This window comes from Sturnus vulgaris, chromosome 3 (genome assembly GCF_052056855.1).
Source record: "Sturnus vulgaris isolate bStuVul1 chromosome 3, bStuVul1.hap1, whole genome shotgun sequence".
Taxonomy (NCBI): domain Eukaryota; kingdom Metazoa; phylum Chordata; class Aves; order Passeriformes; family Sturnidae; genus Sturnus; species Sturnus vulgaris.
The window spans coordinates 5,874,513-5,890,148 of record NC_142245.1 but is presented as its reverse complement, the minus strand read 5'-3'; the positions used below and the strand labels follow the sequence as shown (position 1 = coordinate 5,890,148).

At 43.2% G+C, this 15,636-nt stretch overlaps 1 protein-coding gene across 19 annotated transcripts in view; it reads right to left on the bottom strand.

Moving 5' to 3' along the window:
* The window catches only part of CCDC88A (coiled-coil and HOOK domain protein 88A), a 65,720-nt gene that overhangs the window by 10,811 nt on the left and 39,273 nt on the right, over positions 1-15,636 (bottom strand). For 5 of the 19 annotated variants that reach the window (XR_015802088.1, XM_088160771.1, XM_088160775.1 and 2 more), the window contains exons 19-33: positions 14,930-15,106; positions 14,284-14,445; positions 11,888-12,165; positions 11,592-11,735; positions 10,899-11,085; positions 10,394-10,539; positions 9,650-9,742; positions 9,259-9,473; positions 4,464-4,547; positions 3,236-3,439; positions 2,883-2,954; positions 2,247-2,333; positions 2,060-2,116; positions 1,835-1,915; positions 236-492 (exon numbers count right to left, since the gene is read on the bottom strand). Coding sequence is in view for 18 of the 19 variants with exons in the window: in XM_088160771.1 (XP_088016897.1) it covers positions 236-492; positions 1,835-1,915; positions 2,060-2,116; positions 2,247-2,333; positions 2,883-2,954; positions 3,236-3,439; positions 4,464-4,547; positions 9,259-9,473; positions 9,650-9,742; positions 10,394-10,539; positions 10,899-11,085; positions 11,592-11,735; positions 11,888-12,165; positions 14,284-14,445; positions 14,930-15,106 (2,244 nt within the window). In the remaining variant the exon portion in view is untranslated. Of the gene's footprint in view, positions 1-235; positions 493-1,834; positions 1,916-2,059; positions 2,117-2,246; positions 2,334-2,882; positions 2,955-3,235; positions 3,440-4,463; positions 4,548-8,450; positions 8,502-9,258; positions 9,474-9,649; positions 9,743-10,393; positions 10,540-10,898; positions 11,086-11,591; positions 11,736-11,887; positions 12,166-14,283; positions 14,446-14,929; positions 15,107-15,636 lie in introns of all 19 variants that reach the window. The other 14 variants (XM_014895130.2, XM_014895131.2, XM_014895127.2 and 11 more) reach the window with 12 other exon arrangements.

Here is a 15,636-nt window from a genome sequence, read left to right as displayed (position 1 = left end):
GTCTCACACACTGGACAGCTTTGTCACTACTGGTCAACTTTCCTACCCAACCCAGGGACCACAGGGCTGCAGAATTCCAGATTTCCTGCTGGTGGAACTGGACAGTGCATCAGGAGACCCCTCACTGCAGGTGTGACACAGCTCCAAGAAACCTGCAAGGAATTCCACTCACTGTGCCCTGCACTCATTCTGAGCCCACAGATTTCAGTGCGTGGTGAAACAGTCTCAGACTGACCTCACTCGAGTTGCTCTTGTTGCTTTCTTCCAGGAACTGCTGCAGGGTGACCACTTCACTGCCAGGGGAGCCCGTTTTGGTGTGTTTGCCACAGCTCTCAGGTGTCCTGTGCTGGAGCACAGGGCTGGACCTGGTGTGACCCTTCAGGTACTGGATGGGGCTGCTGCTGCTGCTGGACCAGGCCTCGTGCTCGTGGAGCAGGCTGAACTCCCCACTGCTGTGGCTCTGGGGCCTGCTCTGGCTGTTCACTGCACCTGCTTTGGGGGGAAGGCAGCAAATATTTCCATCAGAAATAGACCCAAGAGCTGTCACCCTGTATAACCCCACTCCAATCTGCAATGTTACCAGATTCAGTTAACATTCATTGCATTTAAAAGGACTAAAAAAAAGTCCAGTTGTTATTTTTTACTCTGTAAAACTGCACTCCCCTAACTTACCTTTTGCAGCTCCTCAAACATGGCATGATTTTTTTAAAATAAAAAACAGCTTTCACTTATAATCTGGGCCTCCACCTACATAATATTATATTCCAAGAGACATCTCCACTCTTGTTCAGCATCACTGAGAGGCACAGGGTAATTAAATGTTAAAGGAAATACAAAGGACTGAGGGGAAAGAAAAAGGAATGCTGCTTCTCCAAAAATTCCTGCTGTGACTCCTAGTTTGTTACAACTGGGACCTGAAGGAAGCACATGGTGTTAGATGCAAAATAAATTCCACAACACCAGCTCATTTTATTTGTCAGTAACCATGAATTGCTTGAAAATACTGATGGATAATGAAGTATTTCCAGCTTCATGTCACTCCTAAGATGTGAAATGAAGTTTGAACCAATATAAACTGTTTATGGTGGAAATGCCTAATCCGGTATAGACACTGGGGTGAGGAGGACCTCAAGGGATCTTTTACAGAAGGGAGCAATGTAACAGATCTAAAATAAACTATTAAAAATATTCAGCTAGCATTCATTCCTAAATTTCCAAACAAGCAGACACCATTTAAGTGATGAAAGCCATGAACATTAAATGAAGTCTTGAGCTGGCAGTGCTCAAGTCTAGTCTGTACAACAGCCTCCAGCTAAAAAAGCCACGAGATACAAAAATATATCAGGGTTCTTCACACAGAACATTTAGAGAATACTGATAAATCCAGGGATGTTAATAATCTATTAAAACCAAAACAGAAAGGTTTCCAGCATGAATCACAAGTGCAGTTGTACAGCACACAGCTCACAGTGGCAATGCAGTGCAGGAGGATGCTTGGAGGAAAAAAAAAAAGGAGCAACTTCTCAGCCTAAAAAGCTTTTAAAGTAATTTGGGGGGGAATTCTTATTTTGTAATGACGTTATGCAGGTTAGGTTTAGTTTAAAATAGTTGGTAACTTAAAAATTAACATCACCCTTTTTTTAATACTTATTAAAACCATAAAATACCTGTGCTTCTAATGTGGGGAAGGAAGGCTGTGAAACACTCAAGGAAGCACATGCTGTGCTGTGCAGTGGGAGTTTTTTTGGTTGTGGGGGTTTCTGAACCTCTACAGATGATCTTACAGAGAAAAGAATGGAAATGAAGCACGGATGTGAATTCACCCCCAGCATACCTTTGACTTCATGGAGTGAAGCATTGTTATTGCTATTGCTAGTGGATGTCCTGCCACTATCAAGGCTGGCTGGTCTGGAAGCTGAATGGAAAATTAGGAGACACCATGATGAACAACATTTTAGCAGAGGACACTGCACCTTCACATTCTGCTGACAGAATGCTCAGAGGATCATGCACGACCTCCCAGGCTCAACATGCCCATGGGAACAAAGTGGTTTCTTACAGATCAGAAAGCGAAGGAATTTCCAGGCGGTCCAAGAGGACACTTTGGAAAAGGGCACTACAGGAATAGCGAGGTAGAGAGCAGAGGAAAAGAGAGAGAGTGTAGTTTAGAATTGAAACGGAGAGCTCAGAGGGAGAGCAGGGCTCAGACAGGGGCATGCAGGGGCTGCTGTGCTCAGGTCACTTACAACAGATCTGACAGGGAACCCTGCACAGGGCTGGAATGCCACGGACAGGAGGAGCAAGAGCATCTGCACAGATAAAGTCCTGCACTCCTAAGCCAATACAAGGGAAATGCACTGTTAGGAGCCTCCAAAATGTCTGCTGCTTGTACTCACTGTAAATGTTTATAGTACAGTTAAAGCTTCACTTCTATTAATAGGCTATTTTTCACTTCAAAGCTTTGCTTGAAGGAACATGTAATGAGTTTATAAACTACAGCACATGGCAAATTTGGGGTTCGCTGAACAATAAACACTGAAAACTCAGGCCAGATTTGGACTTGATTTTTTAAGATTGAAATGCTAACTTCCTTTATTTACTATTAACTCCGAATGGAAGTTAAAACATTTTCCCACTAAAAGGGCAAATGTTTTGGTCCTGTTCAGATGCACTTCACAAATACTTCCTACCAGAGATACAGAACATCTGTCTGATGGAGTAGTTAAGAGAGAAAGGAGAATCTGAAGGAATGATACATTTCAGAGATATGAAAATCAGAGAGAGCATGCTCATTGCAATGACGCCATTCACTGCATTTTCACAAATTCATTAACATTCACATCAGACATCCTTAATTCACTTCATTAAAGCTCACGTCTTACCATGAACTCTCGATCCTGTACTAGAATCATCACTAATACCTTGTGGACTTACGTCTTCAAAGGATGTAGTATCTACACACAGAGACATAAAAGAAGATGTAAAATAAAATAAAGCGGAAAGATTATTAAAATACTTATAATTGGTAAAACGGTAAAAATTAAAGTATTTTTCAAAGCAATCCATTTTTACTTAGGAAACATTCTGTAGGAAAAATCTTGAAACATTTTATAACTGCAGTTATTAAACCAGTTCATTATCTGAGCACTGCAACTCAGTTATTAAGAATGAAAAACTTAAAACATTAATATTCACATAGTGCAAATATCACAGTGCAAAAAGCTTCTACCTATACCTTTATTATTTAGCAACTGCTTGGATCTGAAGCCTGTGGAGGAGTTGACAGTGGCAAAGTTGATAGCCGTAGTAGAGAAGGCCATAGCTCCCAATTCCTTCCTCCTTTTACCCGTGGATATATCATCAGGACCCTCCAGATGCTCAGAACTACCTGTCCATTGTCCTCCTGCCAGGACCATGGACTGCACCAGGTCATTCATGGCTGGGATGCAAATGAAAGCAAATGATCAGCGCGGGCAATGAACCTGCTGGGGTTGTTAATTGGCATTGCAAAGGTCGCACAGTTCTCTAAGCATTAAAGCGCCCGCAGCAGCCGGCAGGAGCAAACCACACCCCGGGTACCGCATGCACGGAGGGACAGAGGGACAGAGGGACGGGCTGGGGCTCCTGAGCCCAGGGAGGTGCCCAGAACAGCTCGCTCAGGGATCGCCATGCGCCAGGTGCTGTTAGAGGCTCCGCTTGCCGTGAGAAAATGGGATGAGCGGGGACAAAACGGGTGGGTGCTCCTAGAACGGAGTGCCAGCGCTCACACGGGATCCTTGTACAGTGCAGGTTACTGCAGGCACACTGGGGTTTACAGAGCAACAGAGAGAGGATCTGAAAAATACCACAGCTGATGATATTCACCTTTACTTCCCCACACTCGAGAAAACTGTCCACCCCTCATTAGAAAACAAAACGAAACAAAAGAAATCAATGCAGCATTCTGGCAACGAGAACTGATGAACACTCGCAGAGTGACAGACCACCAGAGAGCCTTGCACAATCTCCTACACTTGCTTTAAACAAAACAAAAAAAAATAAATAAAATTACAGTGACTTCTTAACAAAAGGCTTATGAAACGTGTCATTTAAAACTATTTACAAGTGCACTGTAAATTCATATACACATGGGGCCATGTGTATATAGACAGCCATGTATACAAATATATGCAGTCACAAGGCACTGAATGGATTATATGCATGTGCACGGCAACGTGTGTGTGCACAGCTGCACAGACATAAAGCATTCAGTGCCAAAGGTTTTTTTTTTTGTTTTTCTTAAAAAAAAAAAAGGGGAAGGGGAAAGAAAAAGTAAAAAGCTCCAGCTCCTTGTACCGTAGCAGGACTTGCACATCGCAAAAGAGGAGGAAAAACAGAGCGCAGTCCAGGGAGAGGTTAGTGAAAAATTAGTAACAGAAGCCAGTGTAGCCATTGAGAAGAAGCTGAACTGTCATAAATCTTACACATGGAGCGACGGTAGAAGGCCTTCATTTTGTCTTTTTCCTTCGGTCTGTTCCTCAAAAAGGGCAGTCTTTTCAGTGCACCCACTTTTATGTCATAGCATGAGGAAAAACGGAAACAGGGAAATGAAAGAAAAAAAGGGAGAAGAACAGATGGAAGTTAAATGTTGAAACTAAGGACAGAAATGAATGTCTGTGTTTAAGCTAGGTATGCTATGCTAAAAGCTACCATTCTCCTGCTTCTGGGTGATAATGAAATATGAAAAGTACACTGAAACAGGAAAACTTCCATTAATAACTCAGAAATGCACTGAAAATTACAGCGCAGAGGGCAACACAGTTTGAAGCTCTTGAAAAAATAAATGTAACTTCTTTGCAGATGATTACAGGAATTGACCACTATGTAATTTTTACTGTGAAAAATAACATTTTTTTGAACGGAAAGAAAAATGTGGAGCCAAAAAAAGCTGAAAATGAAAGCAACTCTACTCTAAGTAGCATTTCTATGTTAAAATATGCTCACATCATTATTTTTGGGGGCTAATAACTTCTGTAATGCTTTGCCTGCACATCTAAGAGGACACAGTCTTCATCAGTGCAGTTCTTCCATTTTCTGCTCAGTAATAATTTTGGTCATCTACTGTCCCATAGAAAACCTGCAAGGACCTTCTGATCAAAGTAATTTGTGGGCAGTATTTTGGTAAAATACCAAAATCAATCTGCTTCAAATGTGCAAATATTTTAGCTGAAAAAACACCAAAGGAAAAAAAAAAACAAAACAGCAAAAGAAAATCCAAATGTGAGTGTTGCTGTAACGTTTTGGGAGGGCCCAAGGTGAGTTAAAGTCTACCAGGAGAATTACAGAGTTAAAATTACAAATAGTATTAAAAGAGGGAGGAGGGGGAAGTCACGAGTTAATCTTGTCCTTGGAGTCAGGAACTCTGCATTAGGAACTGCTGACCTGCCCTGGGGAAGTCTGGGGGCCGATGCCAGGCACAGGAGCCACCGTGGAAAGATCCAGAAGGGGACACAGGATGGGATTGCCCAAAGCTGGGATTTCTGCAGGAATGGCAGCAGCTCTGCTTTCTGCAGGAGCATGCTCTGCCTGGTTTGTCCCTGCAGCCCCTTTTTGGGAGGTGTGTCCTGCTCCCCCAGCCTGGAACACAGCAGTTCTGTGTACAGAGCAGTGCATATATATCATATATACCATTTACAAGTGCACATGAGCTATCCTGGCAGGGAAATATTCCCTCTTCCTCCCTCTCCATCAGCTCTTCCTGTGTCTGCATCCACAGGAGCAGGTTCACAAACCAATCCAACCACAGAGGTCATTCTGTTCTATTTCTACTTTCTGTCATCAAGATGACACAAAAAAAAGAAAATTCCTCTGTAACTTCTATAATCCTTTACAGACAAAATAACCCTCTGTAATCCTTTATGGAAGATAACTGACTCCTCTTCACCAAAAACTCCTCAATCTTATTGAAGAAGTAACCAGAGGATGCTCCAGAAGTGTTTGAGTCATCTGTCCTTCCTGTCCAATAACATAGACCCCCTCCAAAAGGGCTGATTTATGGCTCTCAGCAACTGTGCCCACCAGGAACCTCCCCTGCAACCACTCATGTCCTGGAAATCCTGCATCAAAAAACAAAATGCCTGCACAAAATTCACCTCAGGAAATGTCCTGGAATAGTAATAATAATTAATACTGGCATGGCAGAGCTCCAGCAGAAATGAGCTGTTTTCAGTATTCCATTAACACCTTCTTGCTTTCTGAGCTGAGAATGAACGATGAGTATTGCAGAATTCCTCAGCTGACTGAGAAACATCCCATCTTCAAACTCTCCTGCTTGCCTGAAATCCTCTGGGGAATTCTGCATTAAAACCCTGACACTGTTTTGTTCATGCACAGAAAAAAAGATGAGACAGGAATCTTAAAAATGCCTTGGTATTGGCAAATGGAGCTCAGAACACTCCTTTTATTCCCTCTGTGGCACAATGTGCCTGCTCCTGGTGTTCCTAGTGGAGATGAGAGTTTACTAACAGCCCTAATTCCCTGGGAACTTGTTCACCTCCTGGCTGAAGTGGAAGACAGCAAATGATATCTGTATTTCTCCACAGAGAACAAAAATCCCTCTGCCTGCCCTAAGTTTTCTCTGGAAAAGCTCAGAATGGCTCCATCCATCCAGAGGAAAAGCTCTGCACAGGGCAGGTGTCAGATCCACAGCACGGAGCTGATCATTAGGGGTGCTCAGTAATTATTTGGGGCAGTACCTGGGAAGGAGGAGGCTGTACTTGCAGCAGCCATGGAAAGCCAAGGTGGAACCCTGCAGTCAGGAGCACACACCTCCTGCAGGATTAAGCTGTGCTGGGACAGCAAAAGCTCTCCAGGCACCCCCTCCTTCCCACAGGGATCAGACACAGGCTCTGGCCACGCAGTGAGACCTCAGCTGGTGCTCTCTGAGAACAGAGTAACCTGGTTTTTGTGCCAAGATCACCTTTCCCAGGGAGATAACAGCTCTCCTGGAAACATTCTGCATGACAAAGTGGCTTGTGTTGGGAAAACACGATCTCCATCACCAGCCACAAAAGAGGAAAAACTACAGATGTCACACACAGCAAACACTTTTGAAACCAGTATCTCTGACAGGGAACGGGGGTGGGAGCCCTGTGTATCCTGGAGATCTGGGTGTCAGATACTCAGTCCTGCAGCTCACAACATCGCTGGATTGTGCCAGGGAAGGTGAGCTGCCTCCTCAAGGACACTCAGGACATTTCACCTCGGCAGCTCCTGGAACCAGCTCCTTGCCCAGTTCTGGAGGTCAGGGTGGCACAGAACTCTTCAGCCAGCACAGAGAGCTCCAGCACCTGAGCACTGGCACAGACAGGTGGCACTCACACGTTTGCTCCCTCCTGTAGCTCCTTCAGTGCGAGCTGCTGCTGCCAAACTGCTTCCCACGGAAAAGAAAAGCCCCCAAATCCCGGGATTTAGGACTTACAGTCACTCTAGGAGCAGAAGAAACAGACTGCAAAACGTGCACCATCATCAGCCCTTGTCACACTGAGATATTCTCTCTGCTTTGTGAGGCACAAACTGTCTCAGATCTCTGTGTCAGAGACTGTCAGAGCTGAGCTGGCACCAAACACATCCGAATTCTCTCCAAAACTCTGGTTTCCATGGCGACACGTGTAACGGAGGAAGGTTAGGATCCGGAATTAGATCAGCCCTTCCAGTTTGTGGATAAATACACTGGGATTAAGGGAAACATGAACAAGGTCCATGGAGTAGAAAATTAATGAGGTTCAAACCTCTTTTGAGGCTCAGCCACCGTAACTGCAGCCGTGGCTCCCCAGGAGGGTAACTGCACACTACAAGGTCCCAAGGATCATGCAAAGAAAACTGTCACAGAAAAAGCCCTTCCAGAACACGACATTGCTGACACAGATGCAGATGGGCTGAACCACAGCGTGCACACTCCCGGCTCCCACTGACACACATCCAGGACAGCTTCAGTCACTCCCCAGTTCCACACCACTCTGGGTTTGGATGTAAAAGCAACAGTTGCTTTTTAGGCAAGTTTCAAAGTACCTCTTTTGAAGCTTACACTGAAAAAGGCTGAGCTCCCCAAAGGGCTAAGTTAGTAAAAAAAGTGCTAAATGCACCCCTGAACTATTTTCTTCAGTTATTAAAAAAACAGATCTGATTTTAACTTTTCCTGAAATAGGGTTTTTTTGGGGATGTTTTTGACTTTGACTAAGCTTCTGTAAGAAGCACAGAATAAAAAAAAAAAAATTAAAAAAAAATCACATCACAATGGCTGTAATAATTCACAGCTGGCACAAACCCCAGACCTGCTGTCTTTTGAACCCCAATACATCACATTTAAAAGTAGCAGTGCAAAGGCTGGAAGTGACTGTTAATGCACATGGATTCTGATGCTTTTACATGCACAGCCAAAATGCTTTTGGTGCATAGTTATTAAATAGTACCATCACATCCCGATAACTTGGCTGCAATTGTATCTCTCAAGTTGTGAGAAACTGGGCAGTTCATTATTCATGCCAAGAGTGAAGAACAAAAAACACAGATAATAAGCAATAATAAACAGAACCTGGCCTTATATATCACAGGCACCCTAATGGGATGGCTATCAAATCGTTCAAGTTCAGCAAATTGTGCCTGGAATACTCTAGCTAACCACATTTCTCTAAGCCCTTGTTCTCCCTCTCAACCACTTCACTCCAATTTCAGGACCAATAACAATTCCTGTATTTTGAACAGGTTGTGTTTCTACATTAACACTTCTCGTTGCATATCCAGATTTCATCGCTGGTTTTGTGAGATGCTGAGGGAACACCTTCAGACAGAAGGCGTTTTCAGCAACTCAAGGATGTTAGCACAGCCACAGCTTGGAAAACACTTCCAAGGCAAGGGGAAAGAGTCATGCTGGGACAAGAGGGAGAAACAAAAAGGCTCCTTGTGCTGACACCTGGCATTCTATCCCAAATCCTGCTCACCTGACCCAGCACCAGTGCCTGCTTCATCTTACCCAGGCACTGTGAGTGCATTTTAACACTTGCATTTTGAGATACAGAAATGCTCAAAACTAGTTCTGCCCAAACACTTCAGGGAGTTTGTAAGAACTTAATGAATTAATTAATGAATGAATTAATGAATTAATTCAGGCTTCATTCCTACAGACTTCAAAGCGATCTTTACAAATCCTGCACAACACGCAGACTTTTCCAGCATTTCGCCAAGGTTTATTCACGGAGCCGAGCTGTTTGCAGTACTCACTGCTACTCTTTTTGGTGCCCAGGGTCTGCCCATCCTCCAGGGAGTTGGAGCCCACGGAGGAGCTGTCCTGGCTGTCCTGGTGGGGCAGCTGCAGGAATCCCTCGCTGGACTCGGAGCGCGTGGGCGTCAGCGTCACCGACTTGAGGCGCTCGCGGTTCCCGTCCTTCTTGGACTTGATCAGCTTCCTCATCTTCAGCGTGATCCAGTTGCCCCTCCTGCCATCAACAACACAGCACATTCACTGCATGTGTAACACACTGCTCAGGCCTGCAGAGCCTCCTCATTGCTATTCAAGGCACAGATGTGATCCTGATCCCGATTTTCAGCGGGAACAGAACAGGTCTGCCATGCTTTAGAGCTGTGTTTTATTCTACATCATGTGCATCAGTACCTTCTTGGTGGAGATGGCTCGTAAAATTTGTACTGATCCATTATCTTCTCCTCCAGTTTCTCCTTCTGCCTCCTCAATTCATTTAGTTTGTCACTGCAAACAGAAATGAATGGTAATTTATGCTTCAAAAACGTATACAGGGTGCGGAGGCAGCACGTTCCTCTGGGAATCTGTTATCTGAAAATTGTCACCTTTTGTGGGTAATTCTTACAAAGCATTTGATTCTTATTGAAAAAGCAACAGATACAGCAAACAATCTGCCTCAGGCTTGACTTCGTGATACAGAATGGAATAAGACTCCATTTGCCTTTATTACACATTCCTCTTTTTTAAATAAAGTGCTGTATCATTTAGAGAAGCACATTTTCTCTTCTCTCCAGTCCACAGATCTACAAATTAATCTCCAATGTATGTAGACTTGTGTATGAAGGGATCAATCTACAAATACAGTGATTACAAATCTAAACTTTGCCAGTAGTAGAATGAGGAATAAATACGTTTTTATTCCTCACTTCCATCATCAGTAATGAACACGGTTGTTCTGATCCTTTAGAACTACAAGCACCATGTTCATATTTTGAGTTATCTGCTTTGCATTTATCACTGAAATTCTTATTTTAAAGAGAAGCATTTCAGAAGCAGCACATGTCTTAAATTCTATATATAACAGAAGCTTTTTTTAAACAATGCAGGTATTGGTGGCACTGCCCTAATCACAGTGATTTCCTTGTTTCCACAACTCACATGTACTGCCTTTGCTCCACGTGGAAGAGATCCTTGCTTTCCATGTTCTGCTCCAGTAATGTTCTGTTCTGCAGCATTAAGGTCTGGATTTGATCCAGCAGGTGTCTGTTTTCCTCCTCCAGGTTTCCTTTAAGTTGGCTGAGCAACTGTTAAAACAGATGAAATTGCCCATGCATTTATATGTGAGTATATTTTATACACAGATCATGAGATTAACAAGAAAATTTAGGTCTACAGAGGGATTCTGAGAGTCAAATCAAACCCAAAATTAAATCACAAATTAACTGATAAAAGCCTCTTTGATGCTTTAAATAATTTAAACCAGTTTCCCTAAGATGAGCCTGAAATTGTGTATTGCCTGTACATTAGGTAAATTAATTACTCTTTGGATCCACTTCATTATCTATAAATGATTGATACTCCAGCACTTCATACGATTTTATGAACCTATAAATACAGTTATAAAAATATTCCAGCCATTACAAAGAGCAGAATTCCCACGTACCTCACACTGATTATTTAGTTTTGTTGATGTAATATCCAGTTGCTGGTACTGTTCTTTGAGTTTGGAAAACTCTGCTTCCAAGCGTGTTTGCTCCAGTTTGGAATTGTTCAATAATGTTTTCAGATTCTTGTGGTCAGTTTGGAGCACTTCATTCTCCCTCAGGAGCTGAGTGTACGTGTGAGTGAGCCTGGGATGCAGAGACATCATCAAAGAGTGCTGGAAATGAATTTGTTACCCCCACTCCCTCTGAAACATGACATTTCCAACTAGTCCATAAAACACACACACAAATTCCTTACTGTCACATCCTGTAAGTTATCCCAGCCTCATTTTCCTAGGAATGTGTTCTGCCTTTGAGCCAAGCGCTGTTCTCTGTGTGTTTAAATACAAAGCAGCATCTCTACATCACAACTGCTTTTAAGATGCCACTTTCCAGAATAAAAGAATCTTACAAATCAGCCAGGATTTCTTGCCAACACAAAACAGGAATGGCCCAAACTTTAGGAATCCTGGAGGTTACACACATCCATTCCTGGGCTCCCTTTGTCCCACTTATCCCCTCAGGTTATAATGATTATTTTTGTGGGATGGTGAATATTCAGAATAGCAGCACCTGGTGTTGAAGGGATGTGAAGAACACACCACTTGTTTAAGCTGCACTGGCAGGTGCTCCAGTGTCACAATTCTCTTTACCTTTCATTTTCATCCCGAAGTTTCTTATATTCTGCTGCCACACTCTCATGTTTCTCACTTTGCTGCAGCATTTTGTCCTGCTCTGTCTTGAGAACCTTCTCCAGTTCCTCCAGCTGCACTTTCTGTTTCAGCAACTGATTGTACCTGCAAAGACAAAATTTGTGGAATGACCGGAAAAAAAAAAAAGGAATTTTGATGAAACGGCCTGTTAAAGTTTAAATCTTAGTGATTAAGCAATCATGATTTTATTCATGCTATTGTTTTATTAGAGAGTGATTAATGCTGGCAGCATTTACCTGTCCTCCAAGTCCTTGTGCTCCAGCTCCAGGTTTTTGTGGGCAGCCTTGAGGCTGCCGTGCTTGGCGATCAGGGACTCGTACTCGGCGGCCTGGCGCTCGTGCAGCTGCTCCAGGCGCTCGTGGTCCTTGAGCAGGGCCTCGTGCAGCCCCTTCAGGTCCTCTCGCTCCCTGAGCACGGCCTCGCTCTCGCTCTCCAGGGCCGACTGCTGGATCTGCAGCTGAGCGTTCTGGTTCATCAGCGACGTGCTCTGCGAGTTCAGCGTGGAGTTCTCCACCTGCAGCCAGCAACGGGGGCACGGCCCGGGTTATTCCAGCTCCCACTTCAACATCTCCTGGGTTTAACCCTCGGAGACCTTCTGGTTGTTCCACTGGCAACCTTTTTGCTGCCATTTCCCTCCAGCACCAAGCTACCTTGGAGAAATCAATCACCAGCGATCCTAATAAAAGCCCAATCTGTGACATGACTAAAATAAAAGCAATTTCCACACTGGCATGGAGATTTATTCTTAAAAAACTTCTGTACTGTCACCATAAATCTTCATGGTATCCATGCACAGCTTCGCAGCGAGAGTTCCAACAGGAAAAACAGCACCTGGAAGGAACTACCCATGCTCTGTTCTGTGCTCTTTTGTGGAACTGCAGCAGTTCTCCAACAGCTGTCCCAGAACAGCATTAATGTGTATTAATATACTAAAGCCTTCAACATTAGACAGTTCAAAAAAGCCCCAACCAACAACTCCACTTTTTGTGCCTCTGGAGAAATCCCTGGATATCTTAAAGAAACGGTGCTTGTCACCTGACCTGTACCAGCTTCCTTTCTCTTTCCTGTTCAAGAGATGAAAACCACAAACTACTGAGCCTTCTAATACCCTCAGGGTATCTATTAAGGAAAAAAAAAATTTCCATCTCTCACTCCAGTTCCCGCTGTTACCAGGGAACAAATCCCTTCGTGCTGGAACTGCAGTGCTCTTTGTTACAGATGAGAAAGCTGAACCTTTCACTGGAAATGAAGTCATGTCTGATGGCATGGGTGTGCTGGGAAACTTCCCAGGCTGAATCTGAGTTTGGTTAGGTCAGAATTCCCAGTTACCCTTTTCAGACATCCTTCCCCTTGGCTGCTCCTTATGGCTATCAGGAGGAAGAGAAGAATGAGCTGCCCAGGAACAGTTTTGGCACAGCCCAGCTAGAGCAGCTCAGTCTGCACTTCGGATTTAGCCAACAGTTCATCACTTTGACTTTCCTGAGCATATTTCAACTTCCACTTGGATTTGCAGCTCATGGAGAATTGTCTTGCCTGAGAGGAATGGCCTGAGCTGCTGGGCATGAGGCAAAAGAGGAACTACAAAGATTCCTGGGTTTTTTTTTGATGAAGGGAATTACCAAGTACTCAGAGAGCTCTGAATCCCAGCAATCCCCTCTCAACAGGTTAAACAGGATATTTCCATGCCACATCCACAGGTTTTTAACAACCAGAGGAGGCACAGGGTGTGCACCCATGTCCTGTTTCATTATGGCAGCAGAAAGGGCATCCATGGAACAAAAATGTTCTGCTTCCCATGAAGAGCCAGGAGGAGACTTCAGGCATCCACCAAATGCATTCATTGTCTCATTTAAACAGCCCTTGACATCTTGATTTCCATCAGCCCTCCATCCTTTCTGACTCTCTTTACTATTTCTGCTGCATTGTGGGGTTTTTATCCCCTCCTGAGGGAGTTTTAATTCTTACAACTTCAAAAAGTATTACATCCATTCACAAAAATATTTAAAGAAACAAGATGCATATTTAATAACCCTATTAAACTATAAGGGCAACATCTGAATTTTGGCCAGAAGAGCTGTAGGACTCTGGGGACAACCATTTTTATGATTTCCATGGTCACACAATACATTTTTACTGCCTCTCAATTATCTGAATTCAGGTCTTCACATATATATGTAGCTTTCCATTTTCTTTTGGTTTTTTAAAGATCTTCTATTGATTTGATTATCCTCCTAGGTATGACTTTACTTTTATTTTTTTAGGTATTTATAAAAATACGTAAAGTTTATTAGAATATGGTTGGACACACTTCTCTGACCTAATTTAGATGTATAAACACAATAAAAAAGCCCAAGGTATCTTGGAAACCGGGTAAGAGAATCTACTCTACTTATAAGTATAAAGTCAAGATTTTACATTGGACAAGGGATTAAAACCAATTTCTAATTCTTCATCAGCAAACAAACCATTATTTGACTGCTGAGTGCAGATTATTTTCACATCACCACCACCTTTCCCACGTCCCTCCAGGAAGCCAAATGTGATTTTAAAGCTAACGACAATGACATAATTTAAGTTTTCCTTGGAAAAAACCACCTGATTTTATTTCTGAGAGCAAACAAAGCAGCATTACCTGCAGCTTGGCATTCTGAGTTTGCAGAGTCGTGTTCTGCTCCTGCAGGGACACAGTCTGTCTCTGCAGGGCCAGGATCTGGGCCTGCAGGTTGTTGTTCTGTGTCTCGAGCTGCTTGAGCTGCGTTTTCAGCGCCTGCTTCTCCGCCTGCAGCGTCGCGTTCTGGGGGGTTAAAACCACACAAAAACCTCAGCCCACAGAGGCCCCAGCAACTCCAAGATACAACAGAAGTGTTTCCCAGACCTTAGAAAGCAGCAGGACTGTGCAGAGATTTACAGGGTGGGATAAACTTGCAGAACAAACACACTTTGGGGGGATTTATCACCGGCAAAACAGGTAACAGATGTTGCACCTACAGAGAAACAGGAGAGGAACCTCCAGGACAGGGATTATACAACTGGGATTTGAGAGAGAGCTGTGCATTCAAAAGGGCAGATTCAGGTTTTCACATTTCCTTTTGAAATGCCTATCAAGTGCTTTATGGAATCCCACAGAGCAGAATCCAGCTGCTACATGCACTGTATTTAATTCTTGGGATGGAAACGAGGTGATAAATTCAAGTGTCTTAACAGCACCCTCATTTGCATCACTGGAACAGCTCACCACAAATGTTTACCACCAGAACGATATTTAAAACACATCTTACATTCCTCTCCACCTCGATTAATCTATCTTTAACTTTCAATAATTCTCTTGTAGTCTCCTGATTTTCTTTCTCCCACTTATTGACAGATTGATTTTCTTCTCCACTTCTTGGAGGAGAATTCTGAACCATCCTTTCCTCTTCTTGTCTTTGCTTGAGAGCTTCATAGTTCTTCTTCACCTGGAATTATTTAGGACAGCTTAGGTTAGGGTTACAATTTTCCATTTTGCATGTCCAAATTTATTAATTTATTACCTGACCATGCCCCTTCTCAAAGAACAGGAAGTGCTGTTATTGTATTTGTAAATTTGGGTTTTTTTACATGTTTGGGGAGATGATGCACGAATTATTTATGGATATGGACAGTTTAACCCCAACAAACAGCAGACCTCCATTTTCTATTTTATTTCAATGTTTCCAACTGTATCCCCCAACTTTTATACTAAAATTCTCTAACCAAGGTAAAAGAATTTCCTTTTCTAACCAATCTACTCAGGCTGCTCAAGGTAGGCCAGAAAATGTAGCTGGAAATGACATCACAAATCAAATCAACTTCAGATTATTTATCCAGCTGATGTTTTCATGGCCAGTGAATAAACTGAACAATTTTCGTGTGATTTCAACACAGTCTAAAAAGCTTTCACCCCTTTGTCCTGCTTTCCATCACCTGAATGATGCTCATTTTTTGCTGTCTTCCCCAGAAAGTGTAG